At 52.5% G+C, this 21,330-nt stretch overlaps 1 protein-coding gene across 12 annotated transcripts in view; it reads left to right on the forward strand.

The window, feature by feature from the left end:
* CHD5 (chromodomain helicase DNA binding protein 5) overlaps positions 1-21,330 on the forward strand; it is a 27,984-nt gene continuing 6,654 nt past the window's right edge. For 6 of the 12 annotated variants that reach the window (XR_014887919.1, XM_085242591.1, XM_085242592.1 and 3 more), the window contains exons 1-27: positions 7-134; positions 554-747; positions 4,087-4,263; positions 5,034-5,152; positions 5,695-5,933; positions 6,146-6,270; positions 7,939-8,062; positions 9,397-9,563; positions 9,863-10,081; positions 10,928-11,134; positions 11,211-11,422; positions 12,321-12,452; positions 13,047-13,155; positions 13,675-13,866; positions 13,945-14,145; positions 14,534-14,671; positions 15,164-15,285; positions 15,685-15,858; positions 16,291-16,432; positions 16,620-16,751; positions 17,226-17,343; positions 17,819-17,943; positions 18,747-18,978; positions 19,067-19,192; positions 19,304-19,476; positions 20,409-20,583; positions 20,909-21,001. Coding sequence is in view for 11 of the 12 variants with exons in the window: in XM_085242591.1 (XP_085098717.1) it covers positions 71-134; positions 554-747; positions 4,087-4,263; positions 5,034-5,152; positions 5,695-5,933; positions 6,146-6,270; positions 7,939-8,062; positions 9,397-9,563; positions 9,863-10,081; positions 10,928-11,134; positions 11,211-11,422; positions 12,321-12,452; positions 13,047-13,155; positions 13,675-13,866; positions 13,945-14,145; positions 14,534-14,671; positions 15,164-15,285; positions 15,685-15,858; positions 16,291-16,432; positions 16,620-16,751; positions 17,226-17,343; positions 17,819-17,943; positions 18,747-18,978; positions 19,067-19,192; positions 19,304-19,476; positions 20,409-20,583; positions 20,909-21,001 (4,231 nt within the window). In the remaining variant the exon portion in view is untranslated. Of the gene's footprint in view, positions 135-553; positions 748-4,086; positions 4,264-5,033; positions 5,153-5,694; positions 5,934-6,145; positions 6,271-7,938; positions 8,063-9,139; positions 9,214-9,396; positions 9,564-9,837; positions 10,082-10,927; positions 11,135-11,210; positions 11,423-12,320; positions 12,453-13,046; positions 13,156-13,674; positions 13,867-13,944; positions 14,146-14,533; positions 14,672-15,163; positions 15,286-15,684; positions 15,859-16,290; positions 16,433-16,619; positions 16,752-17,225; positions 17,344-17,818; positions 17,944-18,746; positions 18,979-19,066; positions 19,193-19,303; positions 19,477-20,408; positions 20,584-20,908; positions 21,002-21,330 lie in introns of those variants that run through there. The other 6 variants (XM_085242595.1, XM_085242597.1, XM_085242598.1 and 3 more) reach the window with 5 other exon arrangements.

Here is a 21,330-nt window from a genome sequence, read left to right on the forward strand (position 1 = left end):
GCGGGGCGTGACGTCACGGGGCGGGGCCGCCGGCCGCCATCTTGGTGCGGAGGGGCCGCGCCCGGCCGGCATGCGGGGCCCGGCGGCCGGCGAGGAGCTGCTGGAGGAGGCGGACAACGACGAGGACGTGTCGGGTGGGCGGCGGGGCGGCGGCGGGAGGGAGGAGGGAGGAAGGAGGGCCGGGCGTGTGCGCGCCGTTCGCGGGTCGGGGTCTGACGGGCGCTGCCGCGATGCCCTCCCGGCCCTCGGCGCTGCGCCGCGGCTCGGTTGAGGCCGAGGGCGGCTTGAAGAAGGACGGGGTGCGAATGAGGGGCGGGCGGGGAGGAGGGGGGTGGCGAGGAAGGAGCGCGGTGCAGCTGACACCTGTCGGACGCCTCGCTGCGGCCCGTTCTGACGGGCTGTGCCGGGAGCCGCGCGAGGTAAAGATGGAAGCGGCCCGCGGTGCTGCCGCGTCCCGGTGCGTCCGTGTGGGTCCAGCTGGGCGCCGAGCTCCGGCGCGGGGTGTCGGCGCTCCTCCGAGGGCGCGGCGCTGAGCGGCTGCGGGTTTGCGCAGGGAGGGCGAAGCCGAGCTGTGCGTGGGGAGGCCGCCCGCGTGAGTTGTCCTTCTCGTCCTCAGAAGATGATGATGGGGTCCTGGAAGGGCTGGAGGAGTTTTTCGCGGAGGAGCAAGTTGCCGCGCAGAAAAAAAAGAAATGCAAGAAGCTGAAAGACGGCAAGGCGGCCAAAATCAAGAGGAGGAAGAAAGAGGTAATGCTGCGTGCTCTGAGACGAGGCTGGTGGGTTCCTGCCGGGTGTGGTGTGGAGGTAGGCTGCCCGGGGCACCCAGCGCCTGTGGTGACGGCGGGGACACGAGGACGGGCAGCTCCCCCGTGTCTGAGGATGCTCGTGGCCCTGGGAGGTGACTGAGGATCGGGTTTGGGTGGTTCTTGTCCAGCTCCAATGATGTGCTGAGGTGGGTGCTGTTTCTCCTTGACTGTTTTTGTTCCTGGTGGAGACTCTTAACTGTGTTGTCCAAATGAATGGTACGGAAGCTTACAGCGTGCAGGGCATGGTAACGAAGCGCCAGGATGGTTTCCAGTCCATGAGGTTTGGGTGCCTGCAGTGCTTTCTGGGGGCTCCTCTCTCCCACTGCCTGCTCTTAGAACGCTTGTTTCAGCAATTCTCTGGTACATCTGTACCCCACTGTGCTGCACCAGGAAGGCAGGCTGTGCCTGTGTGGCACTGATGTGACAGCGGTGTAATGGAAGATGAGGAGCAGACTTCCATCTGTGCTCTGAGCCTCCCTCGTTCTGGTTGCTGGCATTTTGAGAATCTGTTCCTTTCAGTGTATTTCCTTTAATGCTGGAAACACCTGCAATAAATGTTAGTTATGGTCCTCGATTGTGAGAGTTGTCTGCACAACATCTTGTTCTCCCTGTACTGACTCACATGCCCCACTTGTCCCACGCTGCACAGTGAGCTGGTGGGGAGTGTGAGGATGAGGATGCTGGATGCAGGATGAGGAAAACACCTGCAGGTATTTTGCTGTGGGCTGCAATTGACAAAAACATTCAGCAAGGAAGACAAGGTAGGGAGGTCTCAGGATTTAGCATGTGGAAGGGTTTTGAGTCTTTTATGAGAAAACAAAGACACGGCATCATGTCCTTGAGTCTAATGGCACCTGAATGGTTCTTCCCACCGCCCCCCCTCTAATCCTGGGCTCCACCGTGAGTCCCAGGAGGTGGCTGGGCTGTCCCTGCGTGCTCTGGAGGACAGGCTGTGTCTTGGCTGAGGGCTGTGAGCACCAGGCAGACACTGTGGGGAAGGAGCAGTGAGCAACTGCTGTTCCTCAGACCTTTCCCCAGGAAATTTGTGCCTGAAGATGAGCATCAGATGTTCTTATGCAGCAGAGCCAGAAGCATCCCCACCCCTTCCCTTGCCAAGCAGGGGATCAGTGATGCTGTTCTCTTCCAGTCATTGCTGCCACTCCCTCTGGGACTTGTACGAGCAGATTGGCTGGATGAGGTGGCACATCCAAGTGCTTTTGCTGCCGACAGGAGCATTATGTGCCGTGTATGTAAAAGAACCTGACTGACTCCAGCATGCTTTGACCTGGCAGCTGTGAGCAGAAGCCCAGAGGAGGCTTTTCCCCTCCTTCGTGGCCATGGTGATGTCTGTTTCTGCAGATACCACACAAAGCTGGCTCAGGCCGCCTCGCTTCCTGTGTATTTTGCAACGTGGGATGTGTTTTTTTTTTTCCTGTGCTGCTTTTTAATGGGGGAAAGATAAAATACAAATGTGTGGTATGTTCGTTCCTGGCAGTTCTCCATTCACGTCAGCCTGCCTGAGGCTATGGGAGCAACATGTGCAGCCTGAGCCGTGTCCGACTGCTTCCTTACAGGGAGTGGGGGGGAAAATAATGGGATGGATGTCGAGGGCGTTTTCTTCTTTAATTAATGCCTTGTGTAAGCAGTGTTAATCAGGCTTGGTTCTGCCTGTCAGAGGTTGTTCTGTCTTCCACCAAAGCCTGTGAGGAGCTGCAGTGCTGTGGGTAGGCAGTGAGCTGTGTTTCTGACCAGCATCCAGGCTGCGTTCCCAGTCAGGATGTAAAAGAAAAGGGGACCCTCGGTTTGGGCTTTCTTTTCCTGAATGTCTTCCCGGAGGTTCTGGGGTGTAGGATGCTCTCTCCTCCTATTAGAGGAAGAGAGAGGTGGGGATGCCTTGTGAACCTGTGCCACAGTGTTGGTGCTTACACCATAGCTGACCTCACCCTGCAATGCCCCATGTTTTTGTCACAGGGACATGTGGCAGAAGTGATGCTGTGTTGCTCTTAAATGGGAATTTGCCCATTTAGCCTCACTGAAGCTCATTCTGGTGTTTGTGGCAATGCACACTGAAGCTCTGCTGCTAGACTTGATGCTGCAAACCCCAGAAAGATCTGCATAAAATAACGGGCTGCGGTTTGAACCTCAGCGTATGTAGATGAAGGCCCTCATCAGGCAAGAAAGCAGGGAGAGTGGGAATTTCAACCTGTACTGCAGTCGTTGCCATGGCAACCAATTATTCAGCGCTAAATTATAACTGCTAAAGGAAAAGCTCTTTTTTTTTTTTTTTTTTTTCCCAAACCAAAAAAGACCCGACATCAGTAATGGCCGCTGGATCTCTGCAGTGAGAGCGGTCGCTTTTTGCACAGCAGCCGGGCGCCTCGTGGCCGCGATGCCGGCCGGGCTCGGAGCTCCCGGCGATCCGGGCGTCCCGGCGCTGTCCGTGGTGCTGAACCGCGCTGCTCCTGGCGGGGCGCTTCCAGAGGCAGGGCGGGGTGTAGGAAGGAGGGTGTGTGTACGGCCAAATGCGTGCGTTGTTGTTGCCTTTCTTGCAACGCGAGTGATCTGCCCGACGAGCAGTGGCTTTTGTTAGGGTGGTGATGGCTTTGTTGCAGCAAGTCGCTGTCTGTCCCAGAAGGAAACCTAAATTCTGGCTTTCTCGTGCTTGGTGTGTACATAAGCCTGGTCCCTACTGACTGCATCTGTCAGCCATCCAGCAGGGCCCAGGCCTTTCTGGAGAAGTTCTTCTTGCTGCTGAAGCTGTGACCAAAAGCCTGATGGGAGTTCCACGTGGCTGCCTGTCTCTCAACATTTGTCTAGTGAGCTGTAAGACATGCAAGTGACTCGAGATGACCTCTTCCTTTAGGTTCTTAACTGTTCGCCCTGTGGTAGAAAAATGTTACTGTACTGTAAAACCATAAGCAAATATGAGATGGGACGTCACACACTACAGTGTGTTATGTCAATCAGAAAAGTTACTCAGGTTCCACCTGTCTGAAAATTTAAGATCTTTAGCTGAACAGTTAGCCACCTCTCAGAGGAGTTGCTCATCGCTTTACCGATGAGCTGTTTTTAATACGTATGTTCATTTCCTTGCTGTGTCCTGGCTTTCTGTTTACACCACTGCACATCAGAATGGTATGTGAACATTGTGGTATTGCGGCACTCTGATGCTTTCAGAAGAGTGTGTTACAACATGGAGGCAGAAGGGGCATCCACTTGTGTGCCTGTGGCTGAGGGAGGGCAGGTGCTGCTCTTTGTCCATTGTCATCTTCTGTTGTAGGGGAGCAATGATGAGATATCAGACAACGATGAGGAGATTGAGGAGAAATCTGAGAGTGAAGGAAGTGACTATTCCCCCAACAAGAAGAAAAAGAAAAAACTGAAGGAAAAGAAGGAGAAAAAAAACAAACGGAAAAAGAAGGATGAAGAGGAGGATGATGATGATGGAGGGCTAAAGGTACCAAAGATTTGTTCATCCTGAGCTGGTGCTCGAACATGGGATCTCGTGGTGTGGCCAGGTCCCTGCTGACATCCGAGTACACAGTTCAGTGAGTCACTGAGTGAGAGCAGAGCTGTAATTGCGGGTCGGTCACCTTGCACTGATGAATAAGTTACCTCTGTTTAAGGCACGGAGGTAGAAGCACAGTACTCCCCATCAGGGAGACTGAGTTAGCCGCCTGGCGACGTGTGCTCAGAGTTCCTCATGGTACCTTTTGTGGTATTGAAGGCACTACTGAAAGCAATGGTTTGTTTTATTTGAAACAAACAGAAAAGCAGCCATAACAATGCTAATTTTGTGGTTGTTTTTGTTTTTAAAATCCTGAAGCATTTGCAATTCCAGCAGCAACCCAGCCTGTGGTGGACTCTAATCAAGGGCTCTCAAGCATAGCCTGACATTTTTACTGACAGATAAAAGGCCAACATGATCCCATGTTATTTTTGTTAGATACAGAGATTATGTTTCCTGGAGACGTGAAACCTGGGAAGGCTTTGCATTATATTATGTGGTATGAGGAGCATTTGGATGACGCTGTATTAATTTGCTTCTTGGAAGTGTGTGAAGCATTATTTCATTAAGCACTTGTGCATGCTTTGTTTTTTTATATTGCAGAAACAATCTCTGTGTGTTGCTGACTAGGGAGAGAGTTTGACGTGGGGTATCTGGCAGACACTGTTTGTCTGCAGAGCTGTCACTTACATTAACAGTGTCTCTCTGTAATTCTACAGGAGCCTAAGAGCTCAGCCCAGCTGATGGAAGAATGGGGCCTTGATGATGTAGATTACATTTTCTCAGAAGAAGATTACCATACTCTTACTAACTACAAGGCTTTCAGCCAATTTCTCAGGTACAGAACTATAGGTATCAATGGGGCCTTGGGTAGTGATTGAGATTTGGATGTTACTCAAATAAGAAGTTGAAGGTGTGATGCAGAATTTACTCCACAAGCTCCTTACTGCTTCTCCCTCCACGACAAGAGAGGTCTTCTGGGCTCCATTTTAGTTGCAGGATAATTGAGTGGAAAACAACTGAATTGTTTCTCCCCCCATGTCCGCTCTCCATAATTCCATTTTTTGTGTTTGTTTATTTGTAAAGTTTCTGTAGGGGGAAAAAAATAAGTAACAATAGCAATTTTGGCTTGTATTGTGAGGTGTTCAGAACACAACAGGTATAGCAGTCTGAGAAATCTAAGCATGGGCTTCTCTTTATTTCCTCGATAATAAAGTTCTGGTTTCTGCTGCCAGTAGCAGTGCCCCACAGCGACCTGCTGCCAAAAGTCATGCACTGCTGGCACTCAGGAGCTGAGGAGCCTTCCTGCAGCACGTGACAAGCAGGAGCAGGCGTGCATTTCCTTTAACCTGTGGTTTTTTCCTTTCCCCCACCCTTCAGGCCTCTGATTGCCAAGAAGAACCCCAAGATCCCCATGTCCAAGATGATGACTGTGCTTGGTGCCAAGTGGCGAGAGTTCAGTGCCAACAACCCGTTCAAGGGCAGCTCGGCAGCAGCAGCAGCAGCAGCTGTGGCTGCAGCAGTGGAGACTGTCACAGTTGCCCCACCGCTGGCTGCCAGTCCCCAGCAGCCTGCCCTGCCCCCTGTCATCAGGAAAGCAAAAACCAAGGAAGGCAAGGGTAGGTACCGAGCACAGTGAGCTTACTGTGAAAGCTCTCCTGTTTCTGACAGCATTTGGCATTTCCAGCCCTGTTGCAGTTTGCAGGCTGCAGTCCCTCTCCTGCGTTCCACGGTACCAGTTTCTTCTCCCATTTCCTTGCAAGCACTGGATCTGGGCTGGCAGTCCAAGGACTCTTGGAACAGTGGAACAACAAGTCTTTTGTTCCTCCAGGTCCAGGTGTGAAGAAGAAAATCAAGAGCTCGAAGGATGGGAAGAAAAAGGGGAAGGGAAAAAAGATGGCAGGCCTAAAATTCCGGTTTGGAGGAATCCCCAGCAAAAGGAAAAAGGGCTCCTCTGTAAGTGTGCATTTCTGTGCAGGGCCTTGGGTGTGGAAGGGTGCAGCAGGGAAAAGCCAGGACAAGTTCCCTTTGCCTAGAAATCTCCTTTGCGCAGGGCAGCCTGTGCTGCTCCAGCAGGATCGCTCTGTCCTTACCAGCTTGCCTATCCCTCTTGCAGTACCTTTCGCCTTCTAGAGAGAACATGGATCACAAATCTCCGCATGGTCCCTGCCCTCCAGCCTTGTGTGGCACGTCCTTCCCTCACTGGCCCTCAGAGTGTCAGGACATCCCACCTGAGGAAAGGGCCAAGCTGTCTTTGGTTGGGGGTGGGAGGAAGCCTGGATGAAGGCTGCTGAAAATAAATGCTACAGCCTCATTTGTGCCCCTCTTTGAGATGCCAGTCTCTGTTCAGTGTGTTTTTTCATCCCTTGTTAGAGACCTGCATCCAGGCTTGTGTTTGTAAAGATGTCATATCTGGGCGTTTGCTACTAAAACCATATAATCACGTTTATTTTCAGTGATGAGGTTGATAATGCCATCATTTCAGATTTCATTTGCAAAGGAATTCTTCAGGGCTTGCACTCCAACTGAACTTTATGTCAAAGAGAATTATCAAGTGCTTTAATTAAGTTGCCATTGCTTGCCTCCTGGCATCTGTGGCTCTGCAGCATGACCCAGGGACAGCTGAGCACCCCAGTAAGTGCATGGGGGCAGGGTTCTGCTGCAGCTTACATGCAGCACTCCTCTCAGTGTATAAATATCAGACATAAGCACAGCATTTTAAAGAGCTAATCTCCTGAATAACTACTCAATAGGAATGGTTCTGCAGGTCTTGATAGTATTGCTCAAAGTCCCATTAGTTCACCTTTACTGGAGTTCCCTGCCTCTCTTGCTCTTGTTCACATAACAAGCAGTTTGTAAGTAACTCTGTGTATCAGAAGTAGAAGAGGAAGGAGCAGGCTGGGGCAGTCACTCAGCCCCACATCACAGCAAATCCATCCCATGCCTGGGTATGCTTCAGATCCGTGCACTTGCATTTCTAAGACTGAGGAGGAGCTTGGCTTGCTCCTGCAGTCAGAGTGCTAAGCACAGAAGAGCATACAAACTGGGGCTGTGCATGTGCAAGTCTGGCCTCCAGGATAAGAATTCAGACACTGTTATGTTTTAAGGGAAACCCAGAACTCATCTCTTGACAGGCAAACACAGTGTGAACTCGAGTCACTGATTGATGTATTTTAAATGTCTCTGAGATTTGCTCAGTGACTGCACCTTGGTGGTGCTGCTGAACCCGGCTAACTGCCTCTATGCTGTGCTGAGCAGTGTGAGATAATTGTCCTCTGGCTCTCGTTGTTGTCTGTGCTGATTGATTGCCTGGCTGGAACATCGATCTGATGGAGGAGATTTACCTGCTTCCTAATGCCTTGTAACACAGTCTTATGAATTCTGGCTGCCAGTGCCAGGAGTGTGATAACCCTGCCTCCATTCCTGATGCCCTAACCAGCCAATTCCTGTGGGAGCCCTGCGGTGCTTCTCTTGAGGGAGCCCCGAGGAGCTCAGCTGCCGATCAGTGATCCTGCGTGGCTTCATGCAACTGCTGGTGCTCAGCTCTGCTCTGTAGCAGAACATCCTGGAAGTGACTGTGTGCCAGCACCTGGACAGTGTGTGGTTCTGTTTTCTCCTCTGCAGAGTGAAGAGGAAGAGCGGGAGGAATCCGACTTTGACAGTGCCAGCATCAACAGCTCCTCCGTGCGCTCCGAGTGCTCGGCTGGCCTGGGGAAGAGAGGGAAGAGGAGGAGAAAGAAAAAGAGGAGTAGGCCATCTCTTTGTACTCTGTTCCTGTTCTGTTTGGATTTCCCTCTTGAGATGGTGCTTTCCTGGTCCTTGCAGTTCCAAGCAGTGTCCAGCACTGATTCCGTGGGAAAGGAAGGGCTGTGCTTGTCTGTGTGTGCGGTATGAGAGGTCCTTTCTTGGTGTCCAGACTCTGCTGTCGGTTGGCTTGCAGAAAGCACACTCTACTGTAGAGCTTTTTTACAGCACTTCTAGTAGTGAAGGAGCAGCCTGATGCCAGGGCCTCTCCATCCACCACTTTCCCTCCATGGCCCGGGGCTCCTCTTGCCCTGATCAGCTCTGCGTTGTGGATTTCACTGTGTCAGGAGGGCAGCTGCAGTGTTGTGTGGTGCTTTGGGCACTGGGGTCAGTGTGGGCAGGTGGGCAACTGCCACCCTCCTGCATGTCTGTTCCTCCCAGGGTCTGTCCTGAGGCAGCACGTTTCTGAATTTGTGGGGCTCTGAGGCTCAGCCCCGGAGCAGCACAGCTTGTGGCTGGCAAATGAGGAGCAGGCCTGGCTGCAGGCGAGGCAGTGCTGGCGGATGGTGTTTGTCTGTGTGAGGTGTGTGGTTGGTGACAGGCCAGGGCTGTGGTGACGGCGTAGGGAGATGGAGGGCAGCAGTGACAGGTGTCTGGCAGGGCCGGAGTGGCTGTGGGCAGCTTTGATTCCTTAACTGGTGGAGGCTTTGTGTAGGTCTGGTTAATGACACCTCCATCCCTGTTGAGAGCGGTCCCTCTGCACCAAGACTCTGTGCTTCTGCTGCTTCTGCTGATGAGCTTTGCTTTTGAGAAACCAAAGGGTGTCTTCTGTGCTTGAGGACAGCTGGGAGGCGAGTGTTCTGCCTCCTGCGAGGTGAGGGCATCGTGGCTCTCGCTCCTTCCTCCCCTCCTCTTTCTGCATGGAGCTGGAAGAGCTCCTGTTCTGCACCCAGCGAGTGCCCAAGGAGAGTGCAGCAGTCCCAGGAGGAGGGTCCTCAGCTGCATTACTGTTGCATGGAACGTTTGCTGGCGCTGGGGTCTGTGGAGGTTTCTCTGACTGCCTCCCTTGCAACCTCTCCAGGTTCTGGCATTCTCCATTGAGAGCCTGAAGGAACCAAAGGATGATACAGTGTGGAGAGAGAAAGAGAGACAGAGGTGAGATGATGCTGTGTGCGAAGATAACTGTGATGCTGAGGGACAGAGAGGCAGGGGGACGTAGCAGGAGGGGCCGAGGTGAAACGTGTTGCGTTTTCCTTTACTGTACCATAGAGGAGCAGCTGTCTTGGGAGAGCTGGCGGCTCTGCTGTCTCACTGACTGCATCTGTCCCTTGCTTGTAGTTGAAGAAGGGGATGGCTACGAGACGGACCACCAGGACTACTGCGAGGTGTGCCAGCAGGGAGGGGAGATCATCCTGTGTGACACCTGTCCGCGTGCCTACCACCTCGTCTGCCTGGACCCTGAGCTGGAGAAAGCCCCCGAGGGCAAGTGGAGCTGCCCACACTGCGTGAGTGTGGGCGCCTGTGGGAGTGCTGCCAGGCGGGGGGTGCCAGCAGAGGGTCTTGGTGATGGGGAGACTCTGGCCCAAGCCCGGAGACGCACAGTCAGGCTGGGGCTGGTACTTGGGAGCACTGAACTGTCTGCTCTGGGCCTGGGCTGTAGAGCTGTTGTATTGCCTACGTGAGTGGGATGGGTGGGGTATGGAAGTGTGCCTCCCTCTTGTGATCCCGCTCTGGGCTGGGGTCCCCTCAGTGCTGTGGTGATGCTGCTGTCCCCCTCAGCTTTACTCTGGCTGTACTGCCCCAGGAGAAGGAGGGCATCCAGTGGGAGCCAAAGGAGGAGGAGGATGAGGAGGAGGAAGGTGGTGAAGAAGAGGAGGATGACCACATGGAGTTCTGCCGTGTCTGTAAGGATGGAGGGGAGCTGCTGTGCTGCGACACATGCCCGTCCTCTTACCACCTGCACTGCCTGAACCCACCCCTGCCAGAAATCCCAAATGGTGAATGGCTCTGCCCTCGCTGTACAGTGAGTGTTTCCTGCATTTGTCACCTTGTCCGTGCTCCTGCACCCTTTGGCCCTGCCTGTCCCCTGCAGCTCGGCTGCCTGTGCAGGCTGCTGAGTTCCCTGCCTGCTTCTAGATTGCCTGTCAGCTCTCATTTGATGTATGCCCAGTGTAGTGAGGGCTCTGCCCCTGAGGCAGGCTTGCTGCAGAGGTGGGTGTGATTTGTGGAGTTTGAATTGTGCTGGGCAATTAAATGTGGAAATAAGGAAACTTTTATTGAGCTCTGCCTGCTCCTGTGGTAAGGCCTGTCCCCTCAGGGGGTGTCATGGATGTTCTCCTCAGACACGTGTGCACCACCCAGCCTTCATCCACTTCATGCACCCTCACCTCCTGATTTCTGTCTGCCTAGTTAGCAATAGCAAATGAATAACTTCTCCTGGGAGCAGAGCAGAGCCTTGGCTGTGCCCAGGGCAGCTGACCCTGTTTGCAGGGTGAGTGAAGTGCAGTCAGGGCCTGTGCTCATTCCAGCCCACGTGGTTCCCTGGGGTGCTCTCCTCTACTCTCAACAGCAGGCTCAGCACGGGCTCTGCCTGGGGCCTGGCTGCTTTCCCCCTCACTGCACTGCTGATTGGCTGCAGCCTGTGTGGGTCCCCCGCCCTCCAGACCCCCATACCCTGCACACTGTCCTTCCTGTAGCAGGCTGGGCACATCCTGCCTGCCAGAGTCTGCGGGCGCCGCACCTCTGAGCCGAGGGATGCAGTGTGGTCACTGTGTTCTGCATTCCGCAAAGGGGGGGATTGGTGGGACAAAAAGCTGGCGGGGCTTGTGTAAAACTCCCTGCTCTCGTGTATTTATTTGTTCGTCCTCAGTGCCCTCCTTTGAAGGGGAAAGTACAACGCATCCTGCACTGGGCGTGGAAGGAGCCTCCAGCCCCGCTGCCCTCTGCACTGCCTGCCCCAGATGCGGAGCTGGCTCTGCCGCTGCCGAAGGTGCTGGAGGGCATCCCAGAGCGTGAGTTCTTCGTCAAGTGGGCAGGGCTCTCCTACTGGCACTGCTCCTGGGTCAAGGAGCTGCAGGTGAGCGCAGGGCTGGAGCAGCGCGCCCGGCCGCTCCTGGCAGCCCAGGGGGTGACGTGGCTCTGTCCTGCTGCAGCTGGAGCTCTACCACACCGTGATGTACCGCAACTACCAAAGGAAGAACGACATGGATGAGCCACCAGCCTTTGATTATGGCTCTGGAGACGAGGACAGCCAGAGGGAGAAAAGGAAGAACAAAGACCCTCACTACGCAAAGATGGAGGAGCGGTTCTACCGCTATGGCATCAAGCCCGAGTGGATGATGATCCACCGCATCCTGAACCACAGGTGGGACTGGGCAGATGTGTGGGTAGGCAGCAGGAGGGCGTGTGCCAGGGTGCCCAGGTGGTGCGAGCACCCAGTGATGTTGGCACAGGGAGAAAAGGAGCAGGCTGAGACCTGTGGCATGAGCCCAAGAGGTGCGTAATGCCCACTTAACTCTTCCTGATGCCAACAGAACTGTGCCCGAGGAGAGCAGTTTGATCAAGTGCATTGCTCTGGTCTGAAGTGTTGACATTTGCACTTCTTTTGTACAGAAGAAATGACCTGCATAGGGAATCTGCAGTGCTGGCATTTTTTATGTTTTTACATCAAGACATCTTTTTGTTGAATCTCTGCATTTCAAGTGGCAACGTTATTTGGAGTCTACTCGACAGAAAATAGATAAAGCTATCTAGCTAATTTTCCTGCAAGCTTTGCATTTTCTGCTAGTAGGGCAAGGTTTAGCTCATCATAGGTATATAATTGGCTTCTGCAGTGTGGTTGTTCATTTTTCATTTTACTCTACTTCATAGAGTAATAAATGCTACAGAAAAAAGAAAGGAAGTGGAGTTTGGTCTTCATCCAATGCTGGTAAAATAGGACTTGTTGCCCTTAGACGTGCAGTCTCCACTCCTGACTGACAGCAGTCCATACGTATATGTGAACTGTTACCCATCTGGGCATGAGAGAGAGACAGAGCTCTGTCATACAAACAGCTTCTCAGGGGCTGATATTCAGCACTCTCCTGTGTGTGTCTCCTGGGTTTTTGCAGAGTTGGCACGTCAAGTTGTATGTAGGGTTCATTTTCTCAAAGGATTTTCATTTCAAAATGAACTTTGTGCCAGTGTGGTGTAGTCCAGGCTCAGGCTGTTCTCATCACTTTTTTCTCATTTCATTCATATGTTTTATGCTGTATGTGTTATAGCTTTGATAAAAAGGGGGACATCCATTATCTGATCAAATGGAAAGATCTGCCATATGACCAGTGCACCTGGGAGATTGATGAGATAGACATCCCATATTATGAAAACCTCAAGCTTCTCTACTGGAATCACAGGTAAGGGGTGGCCAGGCAGTGGGACCAGGGCTGGTGCGTGCTGCAGCCTGGGGCGGAGTCATGCAGAGCTGCAGCAGCCTGCTTGGGCTTTGCCAACTGATTTGTAGGTGTTGCCCTTCTGAGCACACACTGGAACCACTTGCAGGGACCTCAGTGCAGAGAGCAGATACTGAGCACTTTCTGAAAGTCAGATCTTGATGAAGTCTTTCCTGAAGTGCTCCATTACTCCAGGGCTGCTTTGAAATGCTGTCTGCTGGTTGTTTTATAGCCTATGCTCCCCTTCCCCTCCATGTATTCTGCTAGAACTATTCATGGCCTCGCTGTGCTTCAGGGAGGCTCTGTGGTGTTATGCTGACTGTATGTTGTGAGGGAAAAATCTAATTCTCTGAGATTGCTGTCCTTTATTTTGGATGATGTTGCATGAACTGTTGGAAGGGGATAATTAATGCTCCATGAGTGCCCATGGGAACTGGGCCAGAAAAGCTCCTGTGGGGAAAGAGGCAGTAGAGTTTGAGAGGCATTTCTAACCCCTGGCTTGGAAACACGGAGAGGAGTGTCTGTCTGCTTTTTCCTAATGCATGTTCACTGTTTCAGGGAGCTGATGCTGGGGGAGGACACACGTCCTCTGAAGAAGCTGAACAAGAAGGGGAAAAAGCTGAAAGAGGAGAAGCTAGAAAAGCCTCCAGAAACTCCTCTTGTTGATGTAAGTAAGAGTGGTGGGGGCAGAACGAAGTTTTTGTATGAGCTCAGACAGAGCTTGGTCAGTCTGGTGAGGTTCTCTTCTCTAGTTCCTTCAGGGACAGGTTTTCATTTCATGTGAAGCTATGGGATGGCTTTACCCTGTGCATGGGGGATAACAGTCCCTTTTCTGGAGCAATGGTTTAGATCCAAGAGGACAGTTCTGAAGGAGGGTGTTTGGGGTCTTCTTTCCCCAAAACGATGCATATGTGACACGCAGAGGGAGAGCTGGGCATGTGCTGTGAGAGGCCTTGCAGACTTTTCCTGCAGGAGGGAAGGAGGCTGCCAGCTGCCATCCTGCTCGTGTGCTGCCTCAGGGCTGCTTGGTGGCACACAGCAAAGCCTGTGCTGAGGGCAGGGCTGTGGTGTGGATAGTATCTGCACCTCTTATGGGGCTGTTGTGTGTCACTTATCTAAAGAGGGGTGTGATTGACTACAGAGAAGCAGGAGGGAGTTGGTTACTGCCTTGTGTCTTTTCCTTCAGCCTACGGTTAAGTTTGACAAGCAGCCTTGGTACATTGATGCCACAGGAGGCACCCTGCATCCTTATCAGCTGGAGGGGCTCAACTGGTTGAGATTTTCCTGGGCCCAAGGCACTGATACGATCCTGGCCGATGAGATGGGACTGGGGAAGACTGTGCAGACCATTGTGTTCTTGTATTCCCTGTACAAGGAGGTGAGCACCCTGTGGTGGCTGTGCGCTGCACAGACTCTGGTACAGAGCAAGCAATGTGGGTTTTGTCTCCCTGAGCAGGGCCACTCCAAAGGGCCGTACCTGGTCAGCGCCCCGCTCTCCACCATCATCAACTGGGAGCGTGAGTTTGAGATGTGGGCGCCCGACTTCTATGTTGTGACCTACACTGGGGACAAGGAGAGCCGGTCGGTCATCCGGGAGAATGAGTTCTCTTTTGAAGACAATGCCATCCGGAGCGGCAAGAAGGTGTTCCGGATGAAGGTGGGAGCCAAGTCTGTGTGCTGCCTTGCTTTAACCAGGAGTAAGAGGGAGAGAGAGCAGAATTTGACCTAGAGAGGGAAGTTTCTTAGGTCTCTGATCAGCTCTTTTCCAGAGAAGCTGACACTGTTTAGATGTAGAAGATTTATGAAATCTGAAGCTTTCTGCCAGGCCCTTTTCTGTTTCTGTAGTTCCTGCTTAATTATGATGTTCAGATCTTCTGCTGGTGTGATTCACACGTGAGCCCTGCTGCTGGTGCCGTGCAGTACAAGCAGCCCCCCGTTGTCTCCTTGGGTTAGAACCAGTGTCACAAACAGCATCACCAGACGTGGAGGCTGTCCGCTTCTCTGCTGTTTTCTACCCTGACTTTTCTCCTCTTCTGCACCTCCAGAAGGAAGCCCAGATCAAGTTCCATGTCCTGCTCACCTCTTACGAGCTGATCACCATAGACCAGGCGGTGCTGGGCTCCATTGAGTGGGCTTGTCTGGTGGTGGACGAAGCGCACAGACTGAAGAACAACCAGTCCAAAGTAGGTGGCAGGTGTTTGTGAGCCATTCTTCCAGCCCACTGCTGTAGCTGTTGCCACACAGCTGCTTTGGTGCTCTGTTTTTTCCTGCCTGGGAGTCAGAAGATGTCTTCAGCTTGCTCAGGCTGTGCTTGAGGCTGCATTTTGGTGGGGTTGTTCTCTCTAATGCCCTCTGGGCACCAGCAGTGATCCGTGTGCCATCCTGGCTAGTGGTGCCCACAGGCTGGTGCCTGGTGCTGGATGAAATTTGGGCTGAAGAGCTCTGCTTGGCCCTGTGGGCACGTGGAGCCAGCAGAGAGAGAGGGAAGTGCTCAGTGCAGTCAGGACCTTCGTGTGCTTTGTGTTCACTGCTCCAGCTCTGCATGCAGAAGATGGAAGGTGGTTTGTTCTAAATGAAGGGGAAACTACCAGTGCTTTTTAAGTAGAATGCATACTGCAGTGTTTTTGTTTTGTTTTTGTGTAAGTGCATAATTACAACTTGATATCACTTCCAAGTTCTTTAGGGTGTTAAACAGTTACAAGATCGATTACAAGTTACTGCTTACTGGGACTCCGCTCCAGAACAACCTGGAAGAGCTCTTCCACCTGCTCAATTTCCTGACTCCTGAGAGGTTTAAGTAAGTTGCACAGATTCCCAGCAGTTTGCTATAACAGTTATGTGAATGTGTAACGTGAGCTCAGATTTTGTTCACATTGAATGCTACATTGTGGGCCCCGCAGGTAGAGCTTGCCTTCCTCTCAGTCAGGAGATTTGTGGATGAGGGCTGAGATCTGCCCTGCTCCTTCCTCTCTCTGAGGAGGCAGTGGTGTTTTGGGAAACTTGTTCAGACCTCTTATTGGCATATTTAATGAGAATTTCCCTCGGCAATCAGCCTGGCTCCTGCTCTGCTCAGGCACAGGAGTGTTATCTCACTGTGTGCCCTGAGAGCTTTGTGTTCAAGTCCTACAGAAACAAATGTCTTCACCCCGACGTGTCCGTTTCGCTCAGCGCTGTGTGTTTGTGGCTGCTTTTACAGTAACTTGGAGGGCTTCCTGGAGGAGTTTGCAGACATCTCCAAGGAGGACCAGATCAAAAAGCTCCATGACCTGCTGGGCCCCCACATGCTGCGCCGGCTGAAGGCAGACGTGTTCAAGAACATGCCGGCCAAGACGGAGCTGATTGTCAGGGTGGAGCTGAGCCAGATGCAAAAGTGAGTGCTGGCATGGTGTTGGGCTGCACCTGGCTGCTGCTTCCCCCCAGCTGTGGTGTGGCAGGGCTTCGCTTGGGTCGGTGGGTCACAGAAAACCCTTTGTGAGAAGAGCTGAAGTCCTTTATGTGCTCCTGGGGAGTGCTCAGCCCCTTTCAGGTGGGCTCTGCGCAGTGCTGGCTGCTCTGCAGGGAGCGACTGATGTGTGGTGCACTCCTGCCTGCTGTGCACTGAGCCATCCTGCTTCCTGGGGCTGTGGAACCCTCAGGACAGCCAAACAGACCTGACCCCAGCCTGGGGAGGCTGAACCAGTACCTAGAGAAAAGTCCCCATACCAGGCATCCCTTTTGAAGCTCTGTTGATGTATCTAGAGTTTATGTGCTGGTTTTTGGCAGTCCCGTAATGCCAGTGTCTGTCCCATTCCCTTTCATACAGGAAGTACTACAAGTTCATACTAACACGGAATTTTGAAGCCCTGAATTCGAAAGGTGGAGGGAATCAGGTCTCACTGCTTAACATCATGATGGATCTGAAGAAGTGCTGTAACCACCCATACCTCTTCCCTGTGGCCGCTGTGGTACGTGAACTGTGTGCACCGCAGAGACGTTTTGCAGAGTAGTGTGTGTGCAGTCTGTCAGTGGGGATTGTTTCCAGGTTAAAAGTACAGGTTTTGGTGTGAGTGATTTGATATGAATACTTGCCTTTGCAATGCACATGACTTTCTTCATGACCTTCCTGAAGAGGTTAACCAGAATCCTTCACAGGAGGCCCCGGTTCTGCCCAACGGATCCTATGATGGGAATTCTTTGGTCAAGTCTTCTGGAAAACTGATGCTGCTCCAAAAGATGCTGAAGAAGTTACGGGATGGGGGTCACAGAGTTCTGATCTTCTCCCAGGTGTGCAATGGGGAAGGGCTGGTGAGGAACCCTGAGAAACTGCTAAAGGACTTTGTTCTGTATGAGAATTCTGTGTTAGGTACAGACATAGATAGATGGAAGAGCTGCTGCCAGCTTATGTCACAGCTGGGCGCCTCAGCAGTCAGGGGGATGAACCATTCCTCTCCTGAAGGAATCCCTGAAATGTTTGAAACCACTTTTAATCTGCAGATAGAAGAGAGAGAACAGCAGTAGTGCTCCCCTCCTGGGCGGGCTGTTCAGACCCAATTCCTTAATGTTGGTAAAGCTGCCTCTGGAGGACGAGATACGAGTGATGCCCTGGTTTGCAGGGCTGCTGTGGGTGTGAGCACAGTCGTGGCAGCGCCATCCCTTAGGAATGTGGGGGGCTGCAGTGTGCACCATGGGGCAGTGACCCCCAGCCCTGGGCAGGCTTTGGCGGAGTCTGTGCAGGGCTGCTCACACCTCACCCCTCAGATGACGAAGATGTTGGACTTGCTGGAGGACTTCCTGGAGTACGAGGGCTACAAGTACGAGCGCATTGATGGGGGCATCACTGGAGGCCTACGCCAGGAAGCCATTGATAGGTTTAATGGTATGAGCTTTTCTTCCTTTCCACGAGTGGCAGTGGGCAGTGTGGGCTGGGGCCAACTTGCATCAGCCAGCAGAGGAGTCAGGCATTGTGGGGGCTGTGTGCACTCCTGGAGTGCAGTGTGCTGAAGCCCAGAGCCCTGGTGTGATGCGGGGCTGCTCCTGGCTTGTTAAGCCCCTCCAGTTGTTTCACACAGTAAACCCCGAGCCTGGTAATGACAGGCTGTTTGGCTTGAAAGACTTCTGCATTTCCCTTTGAGGCCTCAGAGCTTCCTTTTCAGACCTGGAGCTGTATTTTCTCCAGTAACTGATTCCAGGCACTGATGTATTTTTACCCTTTGCCTTCCCTGCCTATTGCTTCTTGGCTTAGATTGGTGGTCCCTGATGTTTTATAACTAAAACACCGTGCTACGCCTTTCCACATAAGCCCAGCTCCTCTTTGTCTCACCTTCTGCCACCTGTGGGTTTGTCTTTCTCAGCTCCTGGTGCTCAGCAGTTCTGCTTTCTCCTCTCTACCCGTGCTGGTGGTCTGGGCATAAACCTTGCTACGGCTGACACAGTCATTATTTATGATTCTGACTGGAATCCCCACAATGACATCCAGGTTTATTACTTTTTCTGTTCCTTCCAGTATAGTAAGTACCTTTCTGGATGGGCCCTCTGTGCATTCTGCCAGTGAAATGAGCTCTCTCCTCTTGAGAGCTGCTGAGGGTTCCTGCAGTTTGCAGGACATAGTTCTGTTCAGGAGCCAGTTTCACACCTCTGTTGGCCTTATCCTGGCCTGTCTGCAATGCAGGGGTGGACTGGCACCTAAAACTGGCTTTCTCCTGCTGCTTGTCTGCAACCTAGTGTCCCTTCCTGTTCCGGGAACTTTCTACTTGCATTTCCAAGAGCTGTGGCAGACCCTATCTAAGGGCTGATTGCCAGTGGCAAATGGCAGCTGAGGGGCTTGAGCAGCAAATGCCTCTAAAAACAATGGAAAAGAGGACGTACTTTTCCCTTTCGTACTTCCTGATTGAGGGAAGGTCTCTCTAAAGCTACTCACAGTGTTACAGTCCATTTGTGTGAGCACCTCCTTTCCCTGAGTCCTAGGCAAGAGGATGCGCTGGTACAGGGCGGTGATGGAGAAGTCAGGGCCTGGTGAATCTGCAGCCAGACGATTCCAGGGAGGAGCTTTTCTGCACTGCCTTCAGGCCTTTCAGTTAGAGGCCTGCACAAGGAAGCTGGCTTGCCTGTAGTCAGAGGAGGGGGAGGAAGTGTAAAGTCGGCTCTAAGGAGCCTCTCTTGCTCCACTGCTCCATAGCAGCCTGAAGGCTGAGTTCAGCCTCTGTCTGAGGGGGTCCAGGACTGGGCTGCCTGCAAACATGCTAGTGTTGGCTGTTCTGCAGTGATGTTGTCTGCCTGCAGGCGTTCAGCAGAGCACACCGCATCGGGCAGAACAAGAAGGTGATGATCTACCGCTTTGTGACCAGAGCCTCTGTGGAAGAGCGCATCACCCAGGTGGCCAAAAGGAAGATGATGCTCACCCACCTGGTGGTCCGTCCTGGGCTTGGCTCCAAGTCAGGCTCCATGACCAAGCAGGAGCTGGATGACATCCTGAAGTTTGGGACGGAAGAGCTCTTCAAGGATGATGTGGAAGGTTGGGCCGGGAAGGAGCTGGAGATGCTTTGAGCAAAGCCAATCCCTGTTGGAGCTGCAGGGCTCATTCCTGTGCCTTCCACTTGCAGGCATGGTGTCTCAGGGACAGCGGCTCACCATGCCGGATGCCGTCACCCCTTTCTCTGACACGCCGTCCACCAAAGGGGGTGCAGTGACTCCTGGCATGAAAAAAAAGCACGGTGGCACCCCACCAGGTCTGTAGCCCCCGCTACTGGGATGACTTGGCCCTATGTCCAGCCTGGTTTTGCTGGCTCTGGGAGCACGCCATATGATTTGCTTTCTGTTCCCCTTGCTTTGCCCTCCAGGTGACAATAAGGACGTGGATGACAGCAGTGTGATCCACTATGATGATGCTGCTATCTCTAAGCTTCTGGACCGAAACCAGGATGCGACTGATGACACAGAGCTGCAGAACATGAACGAGTATCTCAGCTCCTTTAAAGTGGCCCAGTATGTTGTGAGAGAAGAGGATGGTGTGGTAATGTGATTAGTATCATGTCTTATAATCACATCTCTTTGTATGTCCCTGTTTGCGCTTCTTCCTCTGCCTTTCTTGTTCTTGTGGGTGTTTCTGTGCAGGGCAGTGCTCCTCCCTGCTCTTTGCTGGTGGTAGCAGTGATGGTGCAGCCAGCAGGACTGCAGTGGCTGAGTGTGGTTCTGACCTATTGTGAATGCTCTGTTGCATGTGGGTTTCTCTGAACCCATTTTTCCTATTGGAAAAAGGAGACTGCAGAGAACTGTTGTTTGGGATGGGAGCAAAAATGATACCCAGGTACTGATGGTCTGGATCTCAAGTGACCTGAGGATCTGTGAAATGGCCCCATTGATTGATGCTATTTCTGAGGCTGGGTCCCTTCCCTGCAACATTGCTCTTCTGGTACTTTGTTCTGCCCTTCTGAAGGCTGCTCCCCTGGATACTGGGAGCAGGGCATGGCACTGCTCATGTACTGTGCTGCTGTCATTTGTTCTCCCTGTAGCTAACAGACTTCCTTTATCTGCCTCTCAAGCCGACAGTGGGCTGCTATTCTGGGAAATCTCTGCAGATCTGTAATTGTTCCTAGATGTGAGCACAGGCTCTGCAGGGCAGGATGGGTGGCAGTGTTCTCAGCAGCTATTTCTAGGTCTGGGTGGCTTGCTGGGATGCTGTCTTGGCCCTTTGATAACCACGCACTGAGGTCAGTACATTTGGGTGAAAGTGAGACTTTGTTTGTACATACAGATGGAGCAGGGTGAAGGAGGCTCACCACTGGGTGGTCAAAGCATGTCTGAAGATCTTGCTTGCCAGCAAGTGTCTCAGTGCTCTCCTTCCCTCCCTCTTCCCTGGAGTGCAGTTAGAAGACATGCAGCAGTGTGATGCACGGAGGTCTGCAGCTCTCTTATCTCAAGCCTTTTTGTTTTCTTTATTTGCAGGAGGAGGTGGAACGTGAGATCATCAAACAAGAGGAGAATGTGGACCCTGACTACTGGGAGAAGCTGCTGCGGCACCACTATGAGCAGCAGCAGGAAGATCTGGCCAGGAACCTGGGGAAGGGGAAGAGAATCCGCAAGCAGGTCAATTACAATGATGCCTCACAGGAGGACCAAGGTATGGCTTTGACTGCTTGGCTCCTGCTAGGACTCAGGTCCGAGAGCAGGCTCTGTGATTTTTATTCTTTTCTTTTTGCCCTGTAACTGTTCTCCTTGGGAGAATTCAGGAAAAACCTGTCTGTGGGCAAAATATTTTAATTTTTTTTTCTGTGTAGGAAACTAATAATAATAATGGAAAAATTGAGTCTGGTTTCCTGTTTATTGCTGTTCCTTTCTCTCTGGGTACCTGGTACTGGATGCTGGGGGCAGTTTCAGGGCTCCTGCTGTCCCCCTCAGGCAAACTTGCAGGGTTCTCTCCTGACCTAGTCTCCTTGCGTCTGCAGAGTGGCAGGACGAGCTCTCTGACAACCAGTCTGAGTACTCCATTGGCTCTGAGGACGAAGATGAAGACTTTGAAGAAAGACCAGAAGGTCAGAGTGAGTTAATGAGCTTAGTACTCTGCAGCGTACTCTGCGGGAACTTCAGCGACAGCCTGTGATTGGGGTGGGCTGGCACTCGAATGCAGCAGGAAGCTCTGGGCTGGGGGGACCCCCTTCTGAGGGAGGCATTCTTTGCCCTGCTGGGTGAGGCAATTCTTAGTGCAGGGAGCATGACCTGCTGGCTACTTGCAGGGCTTTGGTCTGGTCCTTGTGGTAGCAGGTTCTGGTCTGCAGTGTGTCCCCTGGCATGGGGAGGCCAGCTGAGTGAAGGGGCACTGAACAACCCTGACAGCAAACCGCTCCGTGCAGGTTCTGCTTCCATCAGG

The sequence above is a fragment of the Meleagris gallopavo genome, chromosome 23 (genome assembly GCF_905368555.1).
Source record: "Meleagris gallopavo chromosome 23, MGAL_WU_HG_1.1, whole genome shotgun sequence".
Taxonomy (NCBI): Eukaryota; Metazoa; Chordata; class Aves; order Galliformes; family Phasianidae; genus Meleagris; species Meleagris gallopavo.